The sequence below is a fragment of the Neoarius graeffei genome, chromosome 25 (assembly GCF_027579695.1).
Source record: "Neoarius graeffei isolate fNeoGra1 chromosome 25, fNeoGra1.pri, whole genome shotgun sequence".
In the NCBI taxonomy this organism is placed as follows: Eukaryota; Metazoa; Chordata; class Actinopteri; order Siluriformes; family Ariidae; genus Neoarius; species Neoarius graeffei.
Window position 1 is genome coordinate 39122099 of NC_083593.1, and position 21437 is coordinate 39143535.

Consider the following 21437-nt stretch of genomic DNA (forward strand, 5'->3'; position numbering starts at 1 on the left):
AACGCTCCACAAAATTTACACCGGTGTAAGATATATCGCAACAAAATACATCGGTGCAGCATCGATGCAAATATGTGCCGTGTGAACAGGGCTTATGTCCCAATATCTTGACCACATTTTAGGATGAAAATAATCATTTTAGATATGTTATTTTATATTGGAAAATTAGCTGTCTCGGAGAGGACGTTTTTTTTGACACAATTACATACTAATTTGATCAAAATAGTCTGAAAACTTACTGGCATTCAACATTAAAACTTAACTATGTTTCCAATGATATGGAACCAAATATTTGTTTTATGGTATAAAGAATGATTTAACTTAAGTGCATCCCTTTTGGAGCTACCTGTGGTCAAAAAAGCACTTTTTCTAAATGACGCGAGTAATTTTGCTAAATATGACACGTATTGCCATACATTCACCAAAAATAACATTATCACCAATTTTTTTTTTGCATGGTAAATAGAGCTATCACAGGGCTACAATAAACAACCAAGTTTATTTAGTCAAGCCTTTTGATATTGAAGATAATAAGTGTTAAATGTGATTTTTAGCTCGCGTACCCTGATTGCAAAACAACCCTAGAGTAGTTTCTTTTAATTAGTTTGCTGTGATGAGAGGAGATAATAAAAATAAACTGACCAATCATAAGAGAAATAGAATTGATGAAATCCATTAAAAATGGCTTCACTCTGGTGTCTCTTCGAATCCCAGTTTTGGTTTATCAGACACCAATTCACTCAAGTCTCTGCAGTTACCGACTAGGACGCTTGAAAGGAAAAAGTCATCCGTCAAAATATGATGAGTCTACGCTGGCTGATTTGTTCCAAAATTAGTTACTCAAGGTCCAGTTAATGTAATCTTGAGCTAGCGTAAACGAGTCCAAGTTCATACTCAACAAGCTTTCATCATGATGCAAAGCAAAGACCGATCCCGTTGTTATCATTCTGTTGGCGAGTAATAAATACAACGCCGCTAGGCTTGTTGAAGATGCCGATATCGATCGAGCTTGACGTGAATGGATTTACACTGGCCATTAAATTCTGAAGTGGCAGAATCTTTGACTTAACCAGAGACACTGTGACAGCTTATTTAATTAAAAGAATACTAAAAGCAGCACTCTGCACTAATTAAAAGTGTAAGCCTATGAGGCCACTGAGTCCAGAGAGACCTCCCGAGAGCAAGTAATGAAAAGCTTATAAGAGCAACAAATCAAGCCAAGTTCGGTGACAGTGTAGGTGCACCATGACAAGCACAGCGATGGCATTCCACTTAGTTAGATGACATCATCATATCATTTCTTCCACTTGGCCATATCTGGATTGAGGCCGAGTTACGGCCCTGCTATAGTCCGGGAGCTGAATTTGCTGCAGGGACAAGGTGTGTTTGTTTTATTAAAAATCACTGGGGTGAGAAAGAGGAGGAGGAAGACACGGGGGGGGGGGATTATTTTAGTCCACTGCGAAGTGGTTCTTGGCAGAGCGAATTCATTTCCGCTTTCCTCGGGTTGCAGAGCTTATGCCCAATACGGCTGTGTTCCGGTCTGCCGGCGCACGACTAAGCTTTTGCTGTGGCTAATGTGCCAGCACTGGACGTGTCCGAGTGACCATGTGAAAAGATTTTCTGGCAAGTGGGCTGCACAAACACAGAGACGTCCACCGGTACAAAAGAAATAAAGGAAGAAGTCACGTTTTTCATCTTAGCAGGGGGGAGAAGTGCATTTCTCACCCGTGAGCACCGGGAACAAAGGTCAAGCCTTCAGAAAAGCAATCTCAATTATGCAGGAAAGGAACCATAATCTAAAATGAAGGTAATTAGCCACTAATTAACAGTTATTCCACAAAATCGAGTCGTACATGAGCTGATAGCTGACGAGGCGCGTAGTGCTGAGTCAGCTATAAGCCATGTACAATGAGATTGAGTGGAAAAACTGTTTTATTCTATCCACATTCACTGGATTTTGAGAAACAGAGCATTTTTAAATTTTTGCAAATTTGATTTTTAAAAAAAATGTATACAAAACGTCCGACAAAATAATTTCCGCTTAGAATGTAAACAAACGGGAGAAATGACAGGAGCAATTTGTGGAAAATATGTGATAATTCTTGGGGGGAAAAATGTTCTTACCATCAAATATTTTCATTCCGTACTTTGTTGCTTTTTTAGTAGTTTTCTTCTTCTTTAGGGTTTTCTGGTGGTTGGCAAACCAACTTAAAGGTGCATTACCGCTACCAACCGGGTTGGAATGTAGAACAGGAGCTATGGGGGGGGCGCTATATTCTTTTATCAATTTCTTTTAAATACTTGATAATTTCTGGGGTTTCGTTTTCGAGTCGAGTTTTTATTTCGTCCTTGGTTGGTTCAGCAACACGCTCCGCCATTTTGTTTTTCTCTACTCACGGTATACGAGCTGATTGGCTATGGAATCAATTTTGTGCCAAAATGTTCATACAATACTTTTGAAATATCAAACAAAAACAACAAATCAAAATACAAAAAAAAAAAGTCAATTTTTTTAGACTGGCAAACAAATTATTCGTGTAATCGTGCAAAATATCAGTCTATTACTCTTCAGAAACCTTTTATTTTTGTTCCGCGTCTTTCTCAGTTTTGTTTGGCGTAATTTATTTTGGTTGCGATTCCAGCTTTCTCGTTTGCGCTCCCTGACTTTTTGCTTGCAGTTTTGGCACAAACTTCACATGTGGGTGGGCTGTCCAGAAATGCATTCCCATTGGCTAACTTGTGTTTGACTGACAGCTACGCTCAGCCATTCCCTACTCGGATTCTGGCGGACTGTTTGACGAGTGACCGATCCATTGACGGTAAACAAGGATCGAGTGGACTTCAGTGGCGACTATGATATTGAATTAATGCACATTATGCAGGTGTTTCGTGGCAAGTCAAATGTTAGCCTTAGCTCCACTACCCAATATAATAGCTGTCTTGCTAACGTTAAACACGCCTGCATAATGTGCACTACTGCAACACATACAACACATTTGTCCCGTACTTACACTTTGTTGAATTAATTCAATATCATAGTCGCCACTGAAGTCCACTCGATCCTTGTTTACCGTCAATGGATCGGTCACTCGTCAAACAGTCCGCCAGAATCCGAGTAGGGAATGGCTGAGCGTAGCTGTCAGTCAAACACAAGTTAGCCAATGGGAATGCATTTCTGGACAGCCCACCCACATGTGAAGTTTGTGCCAAAACTGCAAGCAAAAAGTCAGGGAGCGCAAACGAGAAAGCTGGAATCGCAACCAAAATAAATTACGCCAAACAAAACTGAGAAAGACGCGGAACAAAAAAAAAAGGTTTCTGAAGAGTAATAGACTGATATTTTGCACGAATAATTTGTTTGCCAGTCTAAAAAAATTGACTTTTTTTTTTGTATTTTGATTTGTCGTTTTTGTTTGATATTTCAAAAGTATTGTATGAACATTTTGGCACAAAATTGATTCCATAATTGGCTACTCCACTACTAGGCTATCAAAGCGCACGATTGCTCATATCCCGTGAATGTGGATAGAATAAACAGTAATACACAATGCTTAGTCATTCACACCACATTCTCAGGTATAGCTCCATCAGTTTTTGCTGCCTGCTATTCCTTTTCCATAAAGCTCCCTCACGCCACACACAGCCAAGTAAAATGTGTGCTGTAATTGATCCCGCCCCCATCAGTAATCCGACAAGTCATTTCGAGCCATTGCCCCGAGACCTCTGCTTTTGTTCGCAGTGACAGCCTCTAAGCAGCTCTAATTAATCTAGGCCAAGCATGGTTTTGTGCTCAGGTTGTAAGTCATGAGATACATCAGGTATACATATATCAGGTGGATGCTGAATGAATAGTCGAGGAGAGTCGTACTGTAAAGCCACAGAGATCAGGTGGACCAAAATAGCGTTTTGGATTACCAGGTCCATGAACTCTCATTTCAAAAAGCGATGCCAGGAGATTAGAGCGATGCCCATCTTTATTCAGACATACCATCAAGACCTGGGTCGTTTTACATGCGGCGTCACCCACATGCCTCCGGATTTGCTCAGGTGGTCAAACAGGCGGCTCTTACCTTGAGCAGGTCTCGGGGGAAATCTTGTCCTGCGTTCAGGCCGTCCAGGTTGTTGATGAATTCCTGGCACGTCATCTTCTTCCCAATATTCTGAAAGGTGTAAGACACATTTATTACCCTGATAATGTATCACTCAGCTCGGCCTTATTTAACCTGTGCGCTGTCTGGCGCTATTGATAGCGGAGAGAAACTTAATTAATGAACTGCTTTCTGTGAGGTTGGCCTGCCAATACTGGGTCTCATTTTTAACTTGCAAATAGCAACACTTCACTGGATGTCAAACAGTCGCTCTTGGGCTCAGAGCAGCTGTATATTAACACAGCAGCAATATTTCCAATGCAAGCTGACCAGAATGACTTGCAACAACAGAAAGAAAACTGACGACTTCACCTGTTACAATTATTACTTAAATCACTTATCAATGATTTGGGTTGATTAGGGTCTTTTGTTTTAAATTATTTTGATTATTATTAGCGCTGTCAAAAATGTCGCGTTATTAACGCGTTAACTTGACTCAATTTTAACGGCGATAATTTTTTTATCGCGAGATTAACGCTCTGTGACATGATGTAGGTTTTTCATAAGCTTTTGAAACTGCCAGGAACTTGGAACAGAGACTTTGCTTAGAAAACCGATAGCAGCTAGACTGTAATGCCACGCCCCGCACAACCAGAGTCCTCTGCCCCCCCCCCCAAAAGAACCAGCGCGGGCAGGGCGCGCTAGTAGAGATGGGATTTATGGCTCTTTGATGGGATCCGCATCTTTGTGATCCGTTCTTTGAAAAGAGCCGTTCAAAAGACTGGCTCATTTGGCTCTTTTTAAATATTTATTCAGTTTTAAGAAGACAGCGTCTAAAGAAGCCAGATCCCTCTGAACTGTAAACTCAATGCCATCCCAGAAATCCTTCCTGTAATATGCAAATTTGGCCGCCTCTGATTGGACAGCGCGACGCATCAACAGGCAGAAAGTGTAAAAGTACAAAATGTGTTAAGTGAGCTGAAACAGTAAAGATCAGATTCAATGCAATATTTATCAACGAACAACTTAAAGTTAATATAATAGTGTACTTTATATTATAATCAAGCATGTCAAGCCTACCATCACTGTGTAACCTGTCTCTCTGATTAGAGTTGTAAACTAACTCAAGCAGTAGATCACTTCACTCATGGTTCTCTTGCTAGCCCCGCGCTGGTGCTCGGCTTAGGTTTCACTTTGCAGTGGCTGTGTCAAGACGTGTTATGCTTTGCAATAAAAAAAACATTGGTACAAAGCAAGCCCATTCACATTTTTATGCTGATAAGAGAATTACAATGGTTTTTCATGTGACAAAAATGTGCGATTAAATTGCGGTTAATCGCGAGTTAACTATGACAGTCGCGACATTAAATCGCGATTAAATATTTTAATCGCTTGACAGCACTAATTATTATATGTTTAGTTCTCTGACTAAAAAAAGAGAAAGAAAAACCTTTAGGGACGGAAGAACAATTTTAAAACTATTACAACGCAAGTATTAACAGGAACTAACTTGTCTCACAGACATTTAGTAACATTATTTATTCTATCCACATTCACTGGATATGAGCAATTGCGCACTATGATCGGCTACTCTAGTACTAGGATATCAGCTCATACACCATGAGTAGAGAAAAACAAAAATGGCGGAGCGTGTTGCTGAACCAATCGAAGAACGAAATAAAAACTCGACTCGGAAACAAAACCCAAAATCAACAAAATATGGAATGAAAGCATTTCATAATAAGAACGTATCTTTTTAAAATTTTTCAAGAATTATTATTATTATTGCATTTTTCACAAATTACTCATGTCGTTTCGCCGGTTTGTTGACGTTCTAAGCGGAAATGATTTTGTCGGACGTTTTGTATGAAGTTTTTATTTATCAAATTTGCAAAAAATATCAATAAAAATGCTCCGTTTCTCAAACTCCAGTGAACGTGGATAGAATAAAACAGTTATTCCACTCAATCTCGTCGCACATGGCTTATAGACAACTCGGCTATCAGCTCATGTACGACTCGATTTCGTGAAATAACTGTTAAATAGAACCCTAAATGGTTAAGTTCTATGGTGTGCTGTTCATTAAACGAGAACTGAAGTCATTTTTAAACTTGCTTTATTCCTTAATTAGCGTGTTATTCAATTACGTTTTTGGTTTTAGTAACCTTATATCGTGACTCATATTGGCAACTAATTGCAATTAAATATTATACTTATCAGCCTATTCGGTTTTCAGCCGTGTTGAATTTAGTTAATTTGGTCCACGGCAGGCGTCGCTTATCCGCGCGATCTTCACGAGACCTGTGCGAGACTTCGAAACGTGAAGTGTCAGCGCCGCCATTTTGAAAACTGTTTTCCAAACGAAATATTGCACAAAAACGAGTTTAAATGACGATTACTGCCTACTTTTTTCAAACTTTCCTGACTGCTATCAAAACAAACAAAACTTCCGGCTTGATTACATCAGCATTCGAAAGAAGGCGCGCGCGTCTTTTGACAACGTCGGCAGATGTCGGTCACTTTGATTTGCGCTGTACGTTTTACTTCCGTCCTATGATGTCTCGCACAGGTCTCAGCGAATCTCGTTCACGGCCATTGCTTTGACATATGGACTGATATGTTACAGAGCAGATTTCAAACACTCATAACTTGCTCTAGCAGTGACAAAATAGCGATCAAAAATGTATTCCTATATTTAATAAAACGAGATAAATAGAATTTTGATTAAAAAAATTTGCCTTCAGTTCTCCTTTAATAAATGGAAAGTTGCAATCGTTAGATAAATAGCTGTGGCAGAAGACGAATAAAACATTTCTGGATGTATAAACTTCCCTGACTTATTCCTTAACTCCTTCTTTGTGTTATAAAATGACAAAGTCCATAGAAAAGATTATTAAATCAGTTATTTCTATGAAAATCAGCAGCCAAATTTTTTTAAACCATGTTGGCTTTTCAACAAGTGCAAGTCAGTCATTACATAATATTGTAAGGATTATATACAGCATGTTGCATGCCGGCTTGTTGAAACATCAGCAAAAAATTTTGGCTCCGCTAAATGCACAAGCTATCCATTACAACGAGGGACTAATCAATTACCATAACGCTGGATTATGTGACAGTGCTGGATGGTCAACAATAAATGTGTGTGTGTGTGCCTAGCAGCTCTGTTCATCATAAATAACGTCCCTGAACTGCAAGGCTGCTGCTTTCATCTGGGAACATTTTATGTCTGCAGGCGATCCTTTTTATTCCAGAGAGGTCCCTTTCTTTTGAACCTATCTTTTAAAAAAAATGCTACAGATCCTCCTTTGAAATACTTTGAAAGAAATGTTTGTCATTGCTGAGCTGAAATTTATGGTGAGGCATTACATTTTCAAAATTCCTTCCAAAACATAAGACATGAGATTTGAGTTTTGTTCTGGAAGGGTTTTTTCCCCTCTTTTGGTCATTTTACCAGAAAGATGGAAAGAAATTGGAAATAAAACGTGACCCCCAACACATTCAGAGTCAAATTACTTGACGGTATTCCGTGCGCATTACGGATATCAATACATCAGATCCATCCAGCATATCGATACGTTTCGGTATGGATTTTTTTTCTTATTCAACTTGTAAATCAAGTAGACAGAACAGCTAGCAGAGCAATCCTCTTCATAATTAGGCATTATATCTGTATTTGGAAGAGATCTTTTGATAATGTATAGAAAGTTTAGAATAATGCTATTTTAGAAAAAATGTCGTCATGGATAAGGGTGTATCGGGGTCTATGAGAGCACAAATGGCGCTCATTAAACTTAAAACTCTTCCAAAGTGAAATTCAAGCAAGTTTCCAGCACTTTTTTTTTTTAAATTAACTTGGCTTGAGATTTTTTTTTAGTACGGTATAGAAAAAACTTGAATGCTTTATAACTGCTCTGTAAATGGCTTTGGCAAAAATGAGGAAGATGATTTAAAAAAAAAAAGCAATAGCTACATTTATAACGGTAAGAAACTCAACAACGTTAGGTTCTGAACAGCTAGTTAGCAAATAGTGGTTTTTTTAAAAAAGATTTTTTGGGGCTTTTTTCACCTTTATTGGATAGGACAGCGTAGAGACAGGAAATGAGCGGGAGAGAGAGACGGGGAGGGATTGGGAAATGACCTCGGGTTGGAATCGAACCCGGGTCACCGGATTTATGGTATGGCGCCTTATGGCCCTTTTCCACTACCCTTTTTCAGCTCACTTCAGCTCGCTTCAGCTCACTTCAGCCCGACACGGCTCGCGTTTCGACTACCAAAAAACAGCACGACTCGGCTCGCTTCAGCCCTGCTTAGCCCCTAAAACTCGCACCGTTTTGGAGTGGGGCTGAAGCGAGCCAAACCGTGCCAAGTGAGGCTGGGGGCGTGAGCAGACACTCCCCTGTGCACTGATTGGTGAGGAGGAGTGTCCTCACATGCCCACACACGCCCCGCGAGCATGCTGGGATCTGTAAACACCGCAAACCCGGAAGAAGAAGAATTACGAGAATTATGAAGCCTTATGCGCCTCGCCTCATCTATACGCTCTTGCCAGTATCTGTTGGCGTTGTCGGTGACAACAAGCCACAGAACCAAGACCAGCAACACTAACGACTCCATGTCCTCCATGTTTATTGTTTACTATCTGGGTCGTGAGACTACCGCTTAAAAGGTCACTGATGTCACTGTTTGCGCTGCTTAACGACATCACGTGACGTCCACCCACTTTCGCTAACTCCACCCAATGTGTCCACCCACTTCCAGCCAGCACGGTTCAGCGCGGTTGTAGTCGAAATGCAACTCCAACAGCCCCACTCAGCTCGACTCAGCCCAACTCAGCACGGCACGGCTCAGCCCGACTCAGCCGCGTTTGTAGTGGAAAAGCGGCAATAGTCAACTGAGCCACGACGCCTCCAGCAAATAGTGTGTTTAACCCTAAATGCATCCATGTCCTTTTTTAAATGATTTTTAAAAAAATTATTTCATACTCATACAAATAACCTACAAAATATGAAGAGGTTAAAAAGTAATAGTTTATGCCATGGCCTTATAAGTGTTTAATATGAAAAGGGCTGAGAAACCCATTTAGTCGAAATCGGCAAGTGCCCAGCGCAGCCAGATAATTTTCCTGTGAGAGAGTGGGAACAAAAAAAAAATATTCACTCCATGCTTTGCCTTCAGTTTCCCTTTAACTAATTAGCATAACTATGGAACTGCGTCACACCAAGATGGTGACGTGCGGAAAACATCGTGACTCTGCATTGACCTCGGAAAGTTTTGAACCACAGGGATGTAATTTGTGGTGGACATTCGTGAATAGATCCGTGAAACAAAAGACGTATACACCTTTTCTCTGTTACCGTATTTGTATTCTCGTTTTTCTCTCCAAGATCAAAATGTAAGGTGTACAACTCCATACTCGCTACTGTAGAGTCGAGCTCATGCATTCTAAGCCTAAGATAGCTAAGCGCTAGCTAGAATGATTTAGTTATCTGTCCAGAAAAACGACACGTCGTCTAACCTTGCTCTATCTTGCAGTTACACTCACTCAGCAGGTTTCCTTTACTTTTCCGCCAGCTTTTAGCCGGCTGGAGAATGGAGTCTGCCACGTTTGCCCACGCCGACTTGTTTTGGTTAAAAGCGGGTCAAAAATACGCCCCACGGTGATCATGTGATATTATTGTTGCTCACTTGTTTCGGCGTTCTCTGGAATCATAAAACGCGGAATGCGTTTTATCTTAGCAAAACATTTACACACAGGATACACGGTGCGTACAGTAGCGAAACATCTCGAAACTCCAACAGCTATAGAAACGGAACATTTTACCCAGAATTCAACTTTGCAGTCAGAACCTTTAAGTTAAATTCATAACCTACCATTACACTGTAATGACTGTAACTATGTAATCATCCAGTAATCAACCACCGATACCTGCGTTATGATTCCTGCGTTATGATAAAATCAGATTAAAGAGGTTAATGACTAATTTTATATTACAACCATCTCCAATGGGATGGCTGATAAGTGTGCTCGCAATGACTTATCCGCCTGTGGAATTACCAAATAATCGAAATAAAAATGTAACTAGTCCACCTGTAATTGAAAAATTCAAACACTGAAAACAATAAGCCTTTTTTTTTTTTTTTAGAACACTGCATATACAGTACTGTGTTATTCTATCCACATTCACCGGATATGAACAATCGCGTGCTCTGATTGGCTAGTCCACTACTAGGATATCAGCTCATATACCGTGAGTAGAGAAAAACAAAACGGCGGAGCGTGTTGCTAAATGAACTGAGGATGAAATAAAACTCTACTCGAAAATAACCCCCCCAAAAATACACAAAAGAAGGTGACAAAATATGTAATGAAAGTATTTGACGGTAAGAACGTATCTTTTTGAATTTTTTCCAAGAATTATTATTAACACAGCATTTTTCACAAACCGGTCCTGTCATTTCGACGGTTTGTTTACATTCTAAGCGGAAATGATTTTGTCGGATGTTTTGCATAAAGTTTTCATTTATCAAATTTGCAAAAAATAGCAATAAAAATGCTCAGTTTCTCAAAATCCAGTGAATGTGGATAGAATAAAACCGTTATTCCACTCAATCTCGTCGCACATGGCTTGTAGCCATGTGACTTGGTGCTATGCGCCTCGTCGGCTATCAGCTCATGTACGACTCGATTTCGTGGAATAACTCTTAATTATCTTTCAGCTTTCAGTCTGGTAGCATTCGGGAAGACTCTGATCACAAATGCACTATAAATACACTACACAGTGTGAGGTTCTTACTGTAATCATTATTCTTACAGCCACACAGAGCTTTAATCTTCATCCTACCAAGTGGGGTCCATCTGGACCCCGCACCTATATGTTTGTTTGCCATTTTAAAAATATGTGACATACTGCCTCACCGTTTTATGAATTTGTCGGAATTTATGTCTTAATTAAAACACTAAAGCACCGGAAGATCAGCTTGTTGCATTGTGAAGGTATAATTAATTTGTTACTGGGGTCCAACCGGACCCCAGAGTAAAGTTTATCTGTCTTTCATTTTATAATTGAATAGCACACTGAAAGTTAACTTCTTTCATTTCTTTTATGTTCCATAATGAAACTACCAAGGCATTCCTTCTTGGGGTCCGTGTGGACCCCACTGCTGCAATAAGCACAGGCTGCAAAACAAAAGCCCTAAATTATTTTACAATTACTTTTTTGTTTTAAATTCTGTAAGAAAAGACCTAAGTTGTAATCCAGAATGTTTTACAGCTGCATGAGCTGCAAAAATCATGTATATAATGCCAATTTGTTTTTGTGGCGCTATAATTTGCTACATGTATGCTAGTTATTGCAATATTATTGCAATGTTATTGCATTTATAATACATCATTGATATTCAGCCATAGTGGATTTTGTTCTTCAATAAAGTTATGTCTGTTTGCTGCATTGAATTGGTTCTTACTGCATTGATTTCAAGGTATTCCCTCCTGGGGTCCATACTGACCCCGCCTGGTAGTTTGTGTATGTAAAATTGGCTGGGAGGATGAAGGTTAAGTGTGTTCTTTATGCCTTGGGCCCTTTAGTGTATTGCTGTTATTAATACAAGATGTTCTGAACAAAACTTATCTGGTGATTTTGTCTTTATAAGCTTTAATTTTAAAGTATTGGGGTCCAAACGGACCCCACATGGTAAGATTAAGGTGTAAAATAGCATGGTAGGATGAGGGTTAACAAGATAATTAACGCCTCAAATTGATGGAGTCCATCCAGTTAATCCTGGACAAGGGAAAGGACAGTAAAAACGCAGATGAAGCTTCCTTCCTCATCTTCTACCGGCCAGTACAGATTAAAATCCTGTGCTGACCTGAACAGTTCTGACTATTAATAAAACCCAATGTAATGTAGAGTCCAAATACGGGATCCCAGTTCGAGTGCTTCTCTGCGTTTTCTCATAACATTAGAGACAAAAGGCTAGAGAGAGCGGGTCACTGTGAATACTAAAATAATGAGCAGAAGGTGTTTGTTCCAGTGACTTTACAGTTTCTGCCAGCACCAGCCGAGTTTGTAGGTGGACAGCACTGACAAATGTTCAGACTGGCACACGATACCAGAGTGACACGGGGCCTGTTTCTGATGCATTCTGATACAAGTAAGCGAGAGAGAGACAGAGTCCTCAACGACGGTCAGGTTCTGTTTCATCCCAAAGGAATAAAAGGAGGCACTGAAGTCAAGTCACCTCAGTAAACAGATGTGAATCCTCTACAGCGTCACTTTATATGGCTTGGCTGCTGTGTTCTGCAGGAACTGGGCACTGATTACTGGTGTAAACACTTTGATTCTTATCCACTTATAAGGGTGTATTCAGACCAGGATAGTTCGATAGTTCACTTGCTTTGGTCCGAACCAAATGTTTTTTTTATTTTTTCATTTTGGTGCGGTTCGCTTTCACACTGTACATTAGTAAGCGGACCAAAATCTGTCAACAAAGCCACGCGCCCTGAGGTTGTTCAGCTATTGGTCAGAGACGACACGCGCACAAAGCGTTAAGTTCAAAAGTAGTCACGGAGGATAGCGCTGATGAGCGCACATCATGTTGTGACAGTTCTGGCTCTTCACGCAAGTCGCTAGTACCGCCACTTTTTGAAAGAATGTCCCTGATTTTAATGTAGGTCTGACGGAGTTTCTTCACTTTTAGCCGACATTGTTCTGGGGAGCGCGTGAACCCCTTCTCCTTCATTTTCTCACTGAATACAGCAAACACGTCGGCATTTTTGTGTGTTCTCTCCAAAAGCTCAGATATGTGGACATCTGCCCATATATCCACAAGGGTACGCGTTTCTTCCTCGGCCCATGTTTGCCCCCTACTCATTTTTTGTACTCTGTAGTCCAGCCTGAATGACTGAACGACTGTTGTAAGGTTCCCTTGACAACCCAAACAGTGTTTGCGCTTTGCGGTGGAGTGTCAAGACTCTGTTTCCCATAATGCTTGACAAACGACGGAAGCTCCCGAGGTACAAAAAAGCAAAATTGTCGGATTAGGTCCGGTCTGCTTTCACACCTCCAAAAGGTCCGCACCAGGGTTCCTTTGGTCCGGACCGAGTCCGACCTTGCAGCTCGGTCTCGGTCCGCTTGTTTGGTCCGGACCAGAGTGCGGTGGTTTGTATTCAGACCAACCCAAAAGGTCCAGACCAAGGGAAATTTGGTTCGTTTGGTCCGGACCAAACAACGTAGGTGTGAATACGCCCTAAGTCTCTGTGCTTTCCGCATGTAGAAATACGTCTGATGCCGAATCCATAAAAATTGACACTGTTACCCCTTTTCCACCAAATCAGTTCCAGGGCTGGTTCGGGGCCAGTGCTGGTGCTGGTTCACAACTCGTTCAACTTGCGAGCCAGCTGAGAACCAGTTTGCTTTTCCATAGCTCGCGGTGCTAAGGGAAGCCACGTCATTACGTCGCTGTATACGTCAGTTACGTTGCTACGTTTGCATAAACCTTGGCACGAATATCAAAGCAAAAACAACACGGAAGAAGCAGCAGCAACAACAATAATAATAATGGTTGACTTCGCGTTTGTACAGCTGCTGCTTCTCGTCGCTTAAAAATGGCGACCTTTCGCGGTCTTGTTATTGTTGTTGGTCTTAACAACTCCGCCCCCCCCGCTGACGTAAGCGGTTCTTTCCTCTGGCCCAGCAGAGAGTTGGTGCTAGCCTGGAACCGGTTTTTCTGGCCCCAGAGCCAGTTCTTTGTCAGTGGAAACAGAAAACCCGGTTCCAAACTAAGCACTGGCCCCGAACCAGCCCTGGAACTGCTTTGGTGGAAAAGGGGCATGTGTGGTGAGGGGAAAAAAAAACCCAAACAAGTATGTCTTTTTAACAATATCATTATTATCATTACCATCTCGCTCGGGACGGCGTCCACCAGCGGGCTAGGTTTTGTTTTCGGTCAGGTTTCTTTGCTTGTTTTTTTGTAAACGATATTACAGGAAAACGGCTGGATCAATCTTCATAGAACTTTCAGGATAGATGGGCATTGGTCTCAAATAGAACCTCCAACGTTTTGAGGGTTATCCGGTCAAGGTCACCAAAAAGGTCAAAATCGTTTTTGTTGTGGCCACTGCTTCGTATAGAGGCGCTAGCCAAGACGTCATCGTGCTGTAAGATTGTAAAAGTGTAACGATCGTGCACTGCGCGTACACGTGTTCCGATTAAAATGGCCGGTGAGTGTATACAATTCGGTTCACCATTCGAAATAAACGGACGAAAGAAATCGCTTCCAGACATGTTTATGCCTATTACAGACGGAAAGTGCGTTCCACTGAGCTCTAGCGCCGGGCCATTTCCGGGAAATAAGAGTTTGGGTCATGGCGACAGCGTGTGCGTGTCAGCCTCGGTTCGGAGGGTTCGGTTTCGAAAACCGTAAGAGGTAAGAGTAGAATAATATAAAGTACAGACACTTGGTATGTTTTACTTCTGTGATTTTTAAATTGTACGTTTTTGGATTACGCTTCCTTTTTGTGGCTACTGCCTCATAGAGTAAATATATCTCATCATCTCTAGCTGCTTTATCCTGTTCTACAGGGTTGCAGGCAAGCTGGAGCCTATCCCAGCTGACTACGGGCGAAAGGCGGGGTACACCCTGGACAAGTCGCCAGGTCATCACAGGGCTGACACATAGACACAGACAACCATTCACACTCACATTCACACCTACGGTCAATTTAGAGCCACCAGTTAACCTAACCTGCATGTATTTGGACTGTGGGGGAAACCGGAGCACCCGGAGGAAACCCACGCGGACACGGAGAGAACATGCAAACTCCGCACAGAAAGGCCCTCGCCGGCCACGGGGCTCGAACCCGGACCTTCTTGCTGTGAGGCGGCAGCGCTAACCACTACACCACCGTGCCGCCGAGTAAATATATATGTGCTATATTTACTGTACAGACATGGTATCAGAAAACTGTTTTATTTATAAGCAGTAGCCACAGGGACCCATAGGGTACCTATTATTTTTGTGATATCTTGCTTCATATTCATCATAAGTGCTACCGGGTGAGGTTTGTTTTGCCTGGCAACACTTTCTTATACTTCATTTCGTTTATTATGGCTTACTGATGTTTATAGAATTATTATTATTATGCTCCCGAAGAATAAGCTCCCGTTGTCCCTTCATAAACCTGACTCAAATGAAACCTTCAAGACTGGTCTAAAGACATTACTTTTTGAACAATATTATTAATGATGAACATTATTACTTTTTTATAATAACATTATTTTATTATTATTATAATTCTTACGATTTGAGTACTAATCTTCGTTTTGAGTGTTTTCATAATTTTTTGAATTCATGTAAACACTAATATACATATGCTTTTATTGCTATAATTTATTATTTGTTCATATGACTATTTTTAATTGTTAGAGCATTGAGATTCTGAAATGCTTTGGAATTAGTCTGGTTAACACCAGACCATATCACAAGTGAAATATGGTCTGGAATCCGCCTATTGAATTTCTTGTAGGGGAGGTGTGGTTTACGATTGTCAACGGCCGTTTATTGGACGTTGCGAATGTCTATCATTTGGCGTATACGTAGCCCATGGCCAATCATGGCAGTTGTACCCGGTGACGTAGTTAGAGCGACGAAGAAAGACTGTAACGCCAAACGCTGTTCTTTTTTTAAAACAAACTTTTGCTCTAAACTATTCAGAACAGTGTCTAAAGCTTGATCGAAAGTTTGGTTCGTATCGCTCGCCGCCATGTTAAATGTGATCCGTAAACAGTCCCAAATAAACTACAAGCTTCCATTTGTCGAGTAGTACGCGTCACCGTCTTTCCACCCCTCCCCACTCTCTAATTGGCTCCCTAACTCAGGCGAGCCTTTAGACCATAGTTTCCATGCTGTCTTTTCAGATCGGAACGATTGTGCAAAGCAGCATGGGATTTCCCAAGCTACTTTGGAATAAATTATTATGATGATTATTTTGAGTCTTTCCTTAATGTCCTGTTCTGTTTGCTCACAGAGCAGAGTCCATCCCTTGGACTTTGGGCTACCGTGAGGGTGGGATGGATCTACTTGATAGATAAGGTCCTCCTTAATATACATCTGTGGCAGCGAGGGCGTGGTCAAGCGTCGGTCTGTGACCGGAGGGCGGAGTCAGGGAAGGTAAGTGGCAGAATCACTGCACCTGATGTTAATTAATGTGTTTGTGTGTCTTCCCCAGTGACCGCGCCCTATTTAAGGAGAGAGAGCGAGAGCAGAGCGAGCTCTCTCCCCAACCAGACGACTTGTGTGTGTGCGCGTGCGTGCATGGCTGGGAGAGTTAAAGTTTTGCACTGAAAAGTGAAAATAAAAAGAGTTTTGTGAACTCAGTTCTGGCCTGCCGTCCTTCTGTGCTCCACCCACCCATACAAGTCGTCTGGTTGGGGAGAGAGAGAGAGAGCTCTGCTCTCGCTCTCTCTCCTTAAATAGGGCGCGGTCACTGGGGAAGACACACAAACACATTAATTAACATCAGGTGCAGTGATTCTGCCACTTACCTTCCCTGACTCCGCCCTCTGGTCACAGACCGACGCTTGACCACGCCCCCGCTGCCACAACATCTTTGTGAATTTCTTGTATCTTGATGTTACCAGGGATTTTGTTGGTATATTTTTCAGTCCCTTTCTTGACCAGACCAAGAGCAACTGGTATGGCTGTGGTCTTTATACCTCACATTCTCTCAATTTCTATTTCTAGATCTTTGTATTTGGAGAGTTTTTCTGTAGTTTTGAGATTAAGGTTTCTTTCGGTGGGGTCAGACATACGAAATGAGCAGACAAACTCTTTCCTTCTTGTCCTTCACTACTATATCCGGTCTGTTGGCCTTAATTTCTTTATCAGTTATTGGACTGACATGTCCCAGAGTGTAGTAGCTTCACTGTTTTCTGTTACAGTTAATGGCTCATGTTCATATTATTTGTCTTTGACTCTGATGTTATAATACTTACAGATAGCCCAACTATTATTATTATTAATAATACCCCATCACTGGCGAATTCCCGATTCTGATCTGGCCCGATTCACTCTCTATAACAGCAGCTCTGTCAGTAGTGCCGACTGCAAGGCAAATCCAAGGTTTGTATTAACGAGCTCAATTTAAACGTCGTCATTTCTATAACTTACGGCTCATTCACAGACTTGTATGACTGACGCGCCACACATATGGTAATAAACGAAAAAAAAAACCATCATAATTGATGAGGTGAAGCTTTCTGTAGACTTTTAGTTAAAGGTTTAGAAGGAGTCTCCAGTGTCAGAGCTTGCCAACACTCCGAGGTTAAGCTCTACGTTTTGGAAAATCAGCCATGGTATTCAATATGGATATAAATACATTATAAGTTCAAAGCTTTGTGGACATTTGACGATAACACCGGTATCTGTTTTTTTGAACATCCCATTCCAGATTTAGTCCCCATTTGGTCTTCCACTCTTCTGGGGAGATTTTCAAGGGTGGACGTAAGGATTTGTGGCCATTAATCCACAAGAGCATTCGTGAGGTCAGGCACTGATGTTGGGCGACGAGGCTTGGAGGACATCAGTGTTCCAGTTCATCCCAAAGGTAATCAGTGGGGTTGAGATCAGGGCTCTGTGCAGGAGTTTTTCCACTCCAACTTTGGCAAACCATGTCTTTATGGAGGTCACTTTGAGCACGTTGTCACTGGAACAAGTTTGGACAACTTAGTTCCAGTGAAGGAAAATTATAATGTCACGACATATAAAGACATTCTATACCATTTTATTCTATCCACATTCGCTTGATATATGAGCAAATCGCAAGATCTGATTGGCTACTCTGATAGCTGAGGGAAACTTAATTAATGAACTGCTTTCTGTGAGGTTGGCCTGCCAATACTGGGTCTCATTTTTAACTTGCAAATAGCAACACTTCACTGGATGTGAAACAGACGCTCTTGGGCTCAGAGCAGCTGTATATTAACATAGCAGCAATATTTCCAATGCAAGCTGACCAGAATGACTTGCAACAACAGAAAGAAAACTGACGACTTCACCTGCTACAATTATTACTTAAATCACTTATCAATGATTTGGGTTGATTAGGGTCTTTTGTTTTAAATTATTTTGATTATTATATGTTTAGTTCTCTTACTAAAAAGAGAAAGAAAAACCTTTAGGGACGGAAGAACAATTTACAGCTATTACAACGCAAGTATAAACAGGAACTAACTTGTCTCACAGACATTTAGTAACATTATTTATTCTATCCACATTCACTGGATATGAGCAATAGTGTGCTCTGACTGGCTACTCTAGTACTAGGATATCAGCTCATATACCGTGAGTAGAGAAAAACAAAATGGCAGAGCGTGTTGCTGAACCAAGTGAGAATGAAATAAAAACTCGACTCGAATACAAAACCCCCCAAAATACAAAAGTGTGCAACAAAATATGGAATAAAAGTATCTGGTGGTAAGAGCGTACCTTTTTAAAAAATCTTTCAATAATTATCATCACATTTTTCACAAATTGCTCCGGTCATTTCACCGGTTTGTTTACATTCTAAGCGGAAATTATTTGGTCGGACGTTTTGTATAAAGTTTTTTATCGAATTTGCAAAAAATAAAAACGTTCCATTTCTCAAAATCCAGTGAACGTGGATAGAATAAAACCGTCATTCCACTCAATCTCGCCGTACATGGCTTATAGCCGACTCGGTGCTATGTGCCTCATCGGCTATCAGCTCATGTACGACTTGATTTCTGGAATAACTGATGATTATGCTTCCAACTTTGTTGGCAACAGTTTAGGGAAGAACCACATATGGGTGTGATGGCCAGGTGTCCACAAACTTTTGGCCATATACACTACCGTTCAAAAGTTTGGGGTCACCCAGACAATTTTGTGTTTTCCATGAAAAGTCACACTTTTATTTACCACCATAAGTTGTAAAACGAATAGAAAATATAGTCAAGACATTTTTTGGGCCATTTTGAGCATTTAATCGACCCCACAAATGTGATGCTCCAGAAACTCAATCTGCTCAAAGGAAGGTCAGTTTTATAGCTTCTCTAAAGAGCTAAGCTGTTTTCAGCTGTGCTAACATGATTGTACAAGGGTTTTCTAATCATCCATTAGCCTTCTGAGGCAATGAGCAAACACATTGTACCATTAGAACACTGGAGTGAGAGTTGCTGGAAATGGGCCTCTATACACCTATGGAGATATTGCACCAAAAACCAGACATTTGCAGCTAGAATAGTCATTTACCACATTAGCAATGTATAGAGTGGATTTCTGATTAGTTTAAAGTGATCTTCATTGAAAAGAACAGTGCTTTTCTTTCAAAAATAAGGACATTTCAAAGTGACCCCAAACTTTTGAACAGTAGTGTATTGTAGCTCAAATTAAAACTAACAATACATAAATAAATACTGTAGTAATTAGCTAGCTGCTGTGGTATAAGATGAATGAAACACAACAGGGAGTGCTATTATTAGAAAATCAACTTTGACGCCACATCACTGATCATTTTGCGACAACAGAAAAACTCTATTGTTTTATTCCTTACTTAATGAATATCTGCCAAAAGGAAAATCGTTCCAGAGCAGTGATATTCAAGAACACCGAGTCTGAGCTGCAGGTTGCTGTGGCTTTTCTTAATGTCAGCGCCGCATACCATCGTAACAGAAAAGACATGGTGTGCCAAGTTCTCTCTGCACTACAGGGAATCAAATTTCCAGTCCAAAGGCAAGAGTCAAATGTAATTAAGCAACATTATGCTTCTTATCAACACGCTGGCTTCAATCTTGGTGAGTGACAGCAGCAGCAGCCTCCAGGAGAACGTTTCTTTCTTCGGCCCTTCCCCCCCCGAACACGCTATTTTACACAAACTGGCCCAATTTTGTCTGTGTGTGAAGAAGGAAATTTTCGTGACAAAGGAGTCACGGCTTTGCCAATTTCACACAACTTTACACAGCACAATCGGCACCTGTGTGAAGGCTGCAACCATGAATCTTTCAAAAGCAACTGTCTAGCAAACTAACAAGATGTGGGCGTGAAATATTGGCGTCTCCATGGCGCATATGTGTTCTATTGAGATGGAGCCAGAAAACGTCAAAACCGAGATTCGCCACCCCGTGAGTATAAAGACACATGAGCAAGCTCTATGGAGACAAAGAGAGGAGCTATTCTGAGGAACGTGTCGAAGCGGAGAGTTCATTACACAGATAAAATAACCAAAAGGTCGATTAGAAAATGATTAGGTCTTATGATGAAAGAAACCATTTCAGCTTATGAAATTCTATTTAAACAACAAACTTATATAAAATGTATAATTTAGGTGACGTGGCATGCAGTAAAACATTTGAATGGGACATGAACAGAGGAAGTAATCTCAACCAAAACTGGCAGTTAGGATGTTAGAATGTGAAAATGCCGAAGGGTGTTATGAATAAAAAATAATACCACGGACTAAATGGCAAAAAAGAAAAAAGTCCTTATTGTAACGTCCATCCACTTGGTGGCCATCTTAGCAACACTTCTATAATACAACCCCGATTCCAAAAAAGTTGGGACAAAGTACAAATTGTAAATAAAAACGGAATGCAGTGATGTGGAAGTTTCAAAATTCCATATTTTATTCAGAATAGAACATAGATGACATATCAAATGTTTAAACTGAGAAAATGTATCATTTAAAGAGAAAAATTAGGTGATTTTAAATTTCATGACAGCAACACATCTCAAAAAAGTTGGGACAAGGCCATGTTTACCACTGTGAGACATCCCCTTTTCTCTTTACAACAGTCTGTAAACGTCTGGGGACTGAGGAGACAAGTTGCTCAAGTTTAGGGATAGGAATGTTAACCCATTCTTGCCTAATGTAGGATTCTAGTTGCTCTACTGTCTTAGGTCTTTTTTGTCGTATCTTCCATTTTATGATGCGCCAAATGTTTTCTATGGGTGAAAGATCTGGACTGCAGGCTGGCCAGTTCAGTACCCGGACCCTTCTTCTACGCAGCCATGATGCTGTAATTGATGCAGTATGTGGTTTGGCATTGTCATGTTGGAAAATGCAAGGTCTTCCCTGAAAGAGACGTCGTCTGGATGGGAGCATATGTTGCTCTAGAACCTGGATATACCTTTCAGCACTGATGGTGTCTTTCCAGATGTGTAAGCTGCCCATGCCACACGCACTAATGCAACCCCATACCATCAGAGATGCAGGCTTCTGAACTGAGCACTGATAACAACTTGGGTCGTCCTTCTCCTCTTTAGTCCGAATGACACGGCGTCCCTGATTTCCATAAAGAACTTCAAATTTTGATTCGTCTGACCACA

General features: G+C 41.0%; 1 protein-coding gene across 7 annotated transcripts in view; it reads right to left on the reverse strand.

Annotated features, from left to right (window-relative positions):
* psd3l (pleckstrin and Sec7 domain containing 3, like) overlaps positions 1-21437 on the reverse strand; it is a 504243-nt gene that overhangs the window by 166163 nt on the left and 316643 nt on the right. For all 7 annotated transcript variants that reach the window (XM_060908177.1, XM_060908176.1, XM_060908179.1 and 4 more), the window contains one exon: positions 4074-4163. In XM_060908177.1, coding sequence (XP_060764160.1) covers positions 4074-4163 — 90 coding nt within the window. The remainder of the gene's footprint in view (positions 1-4073; positions 4164-21437) is intronic.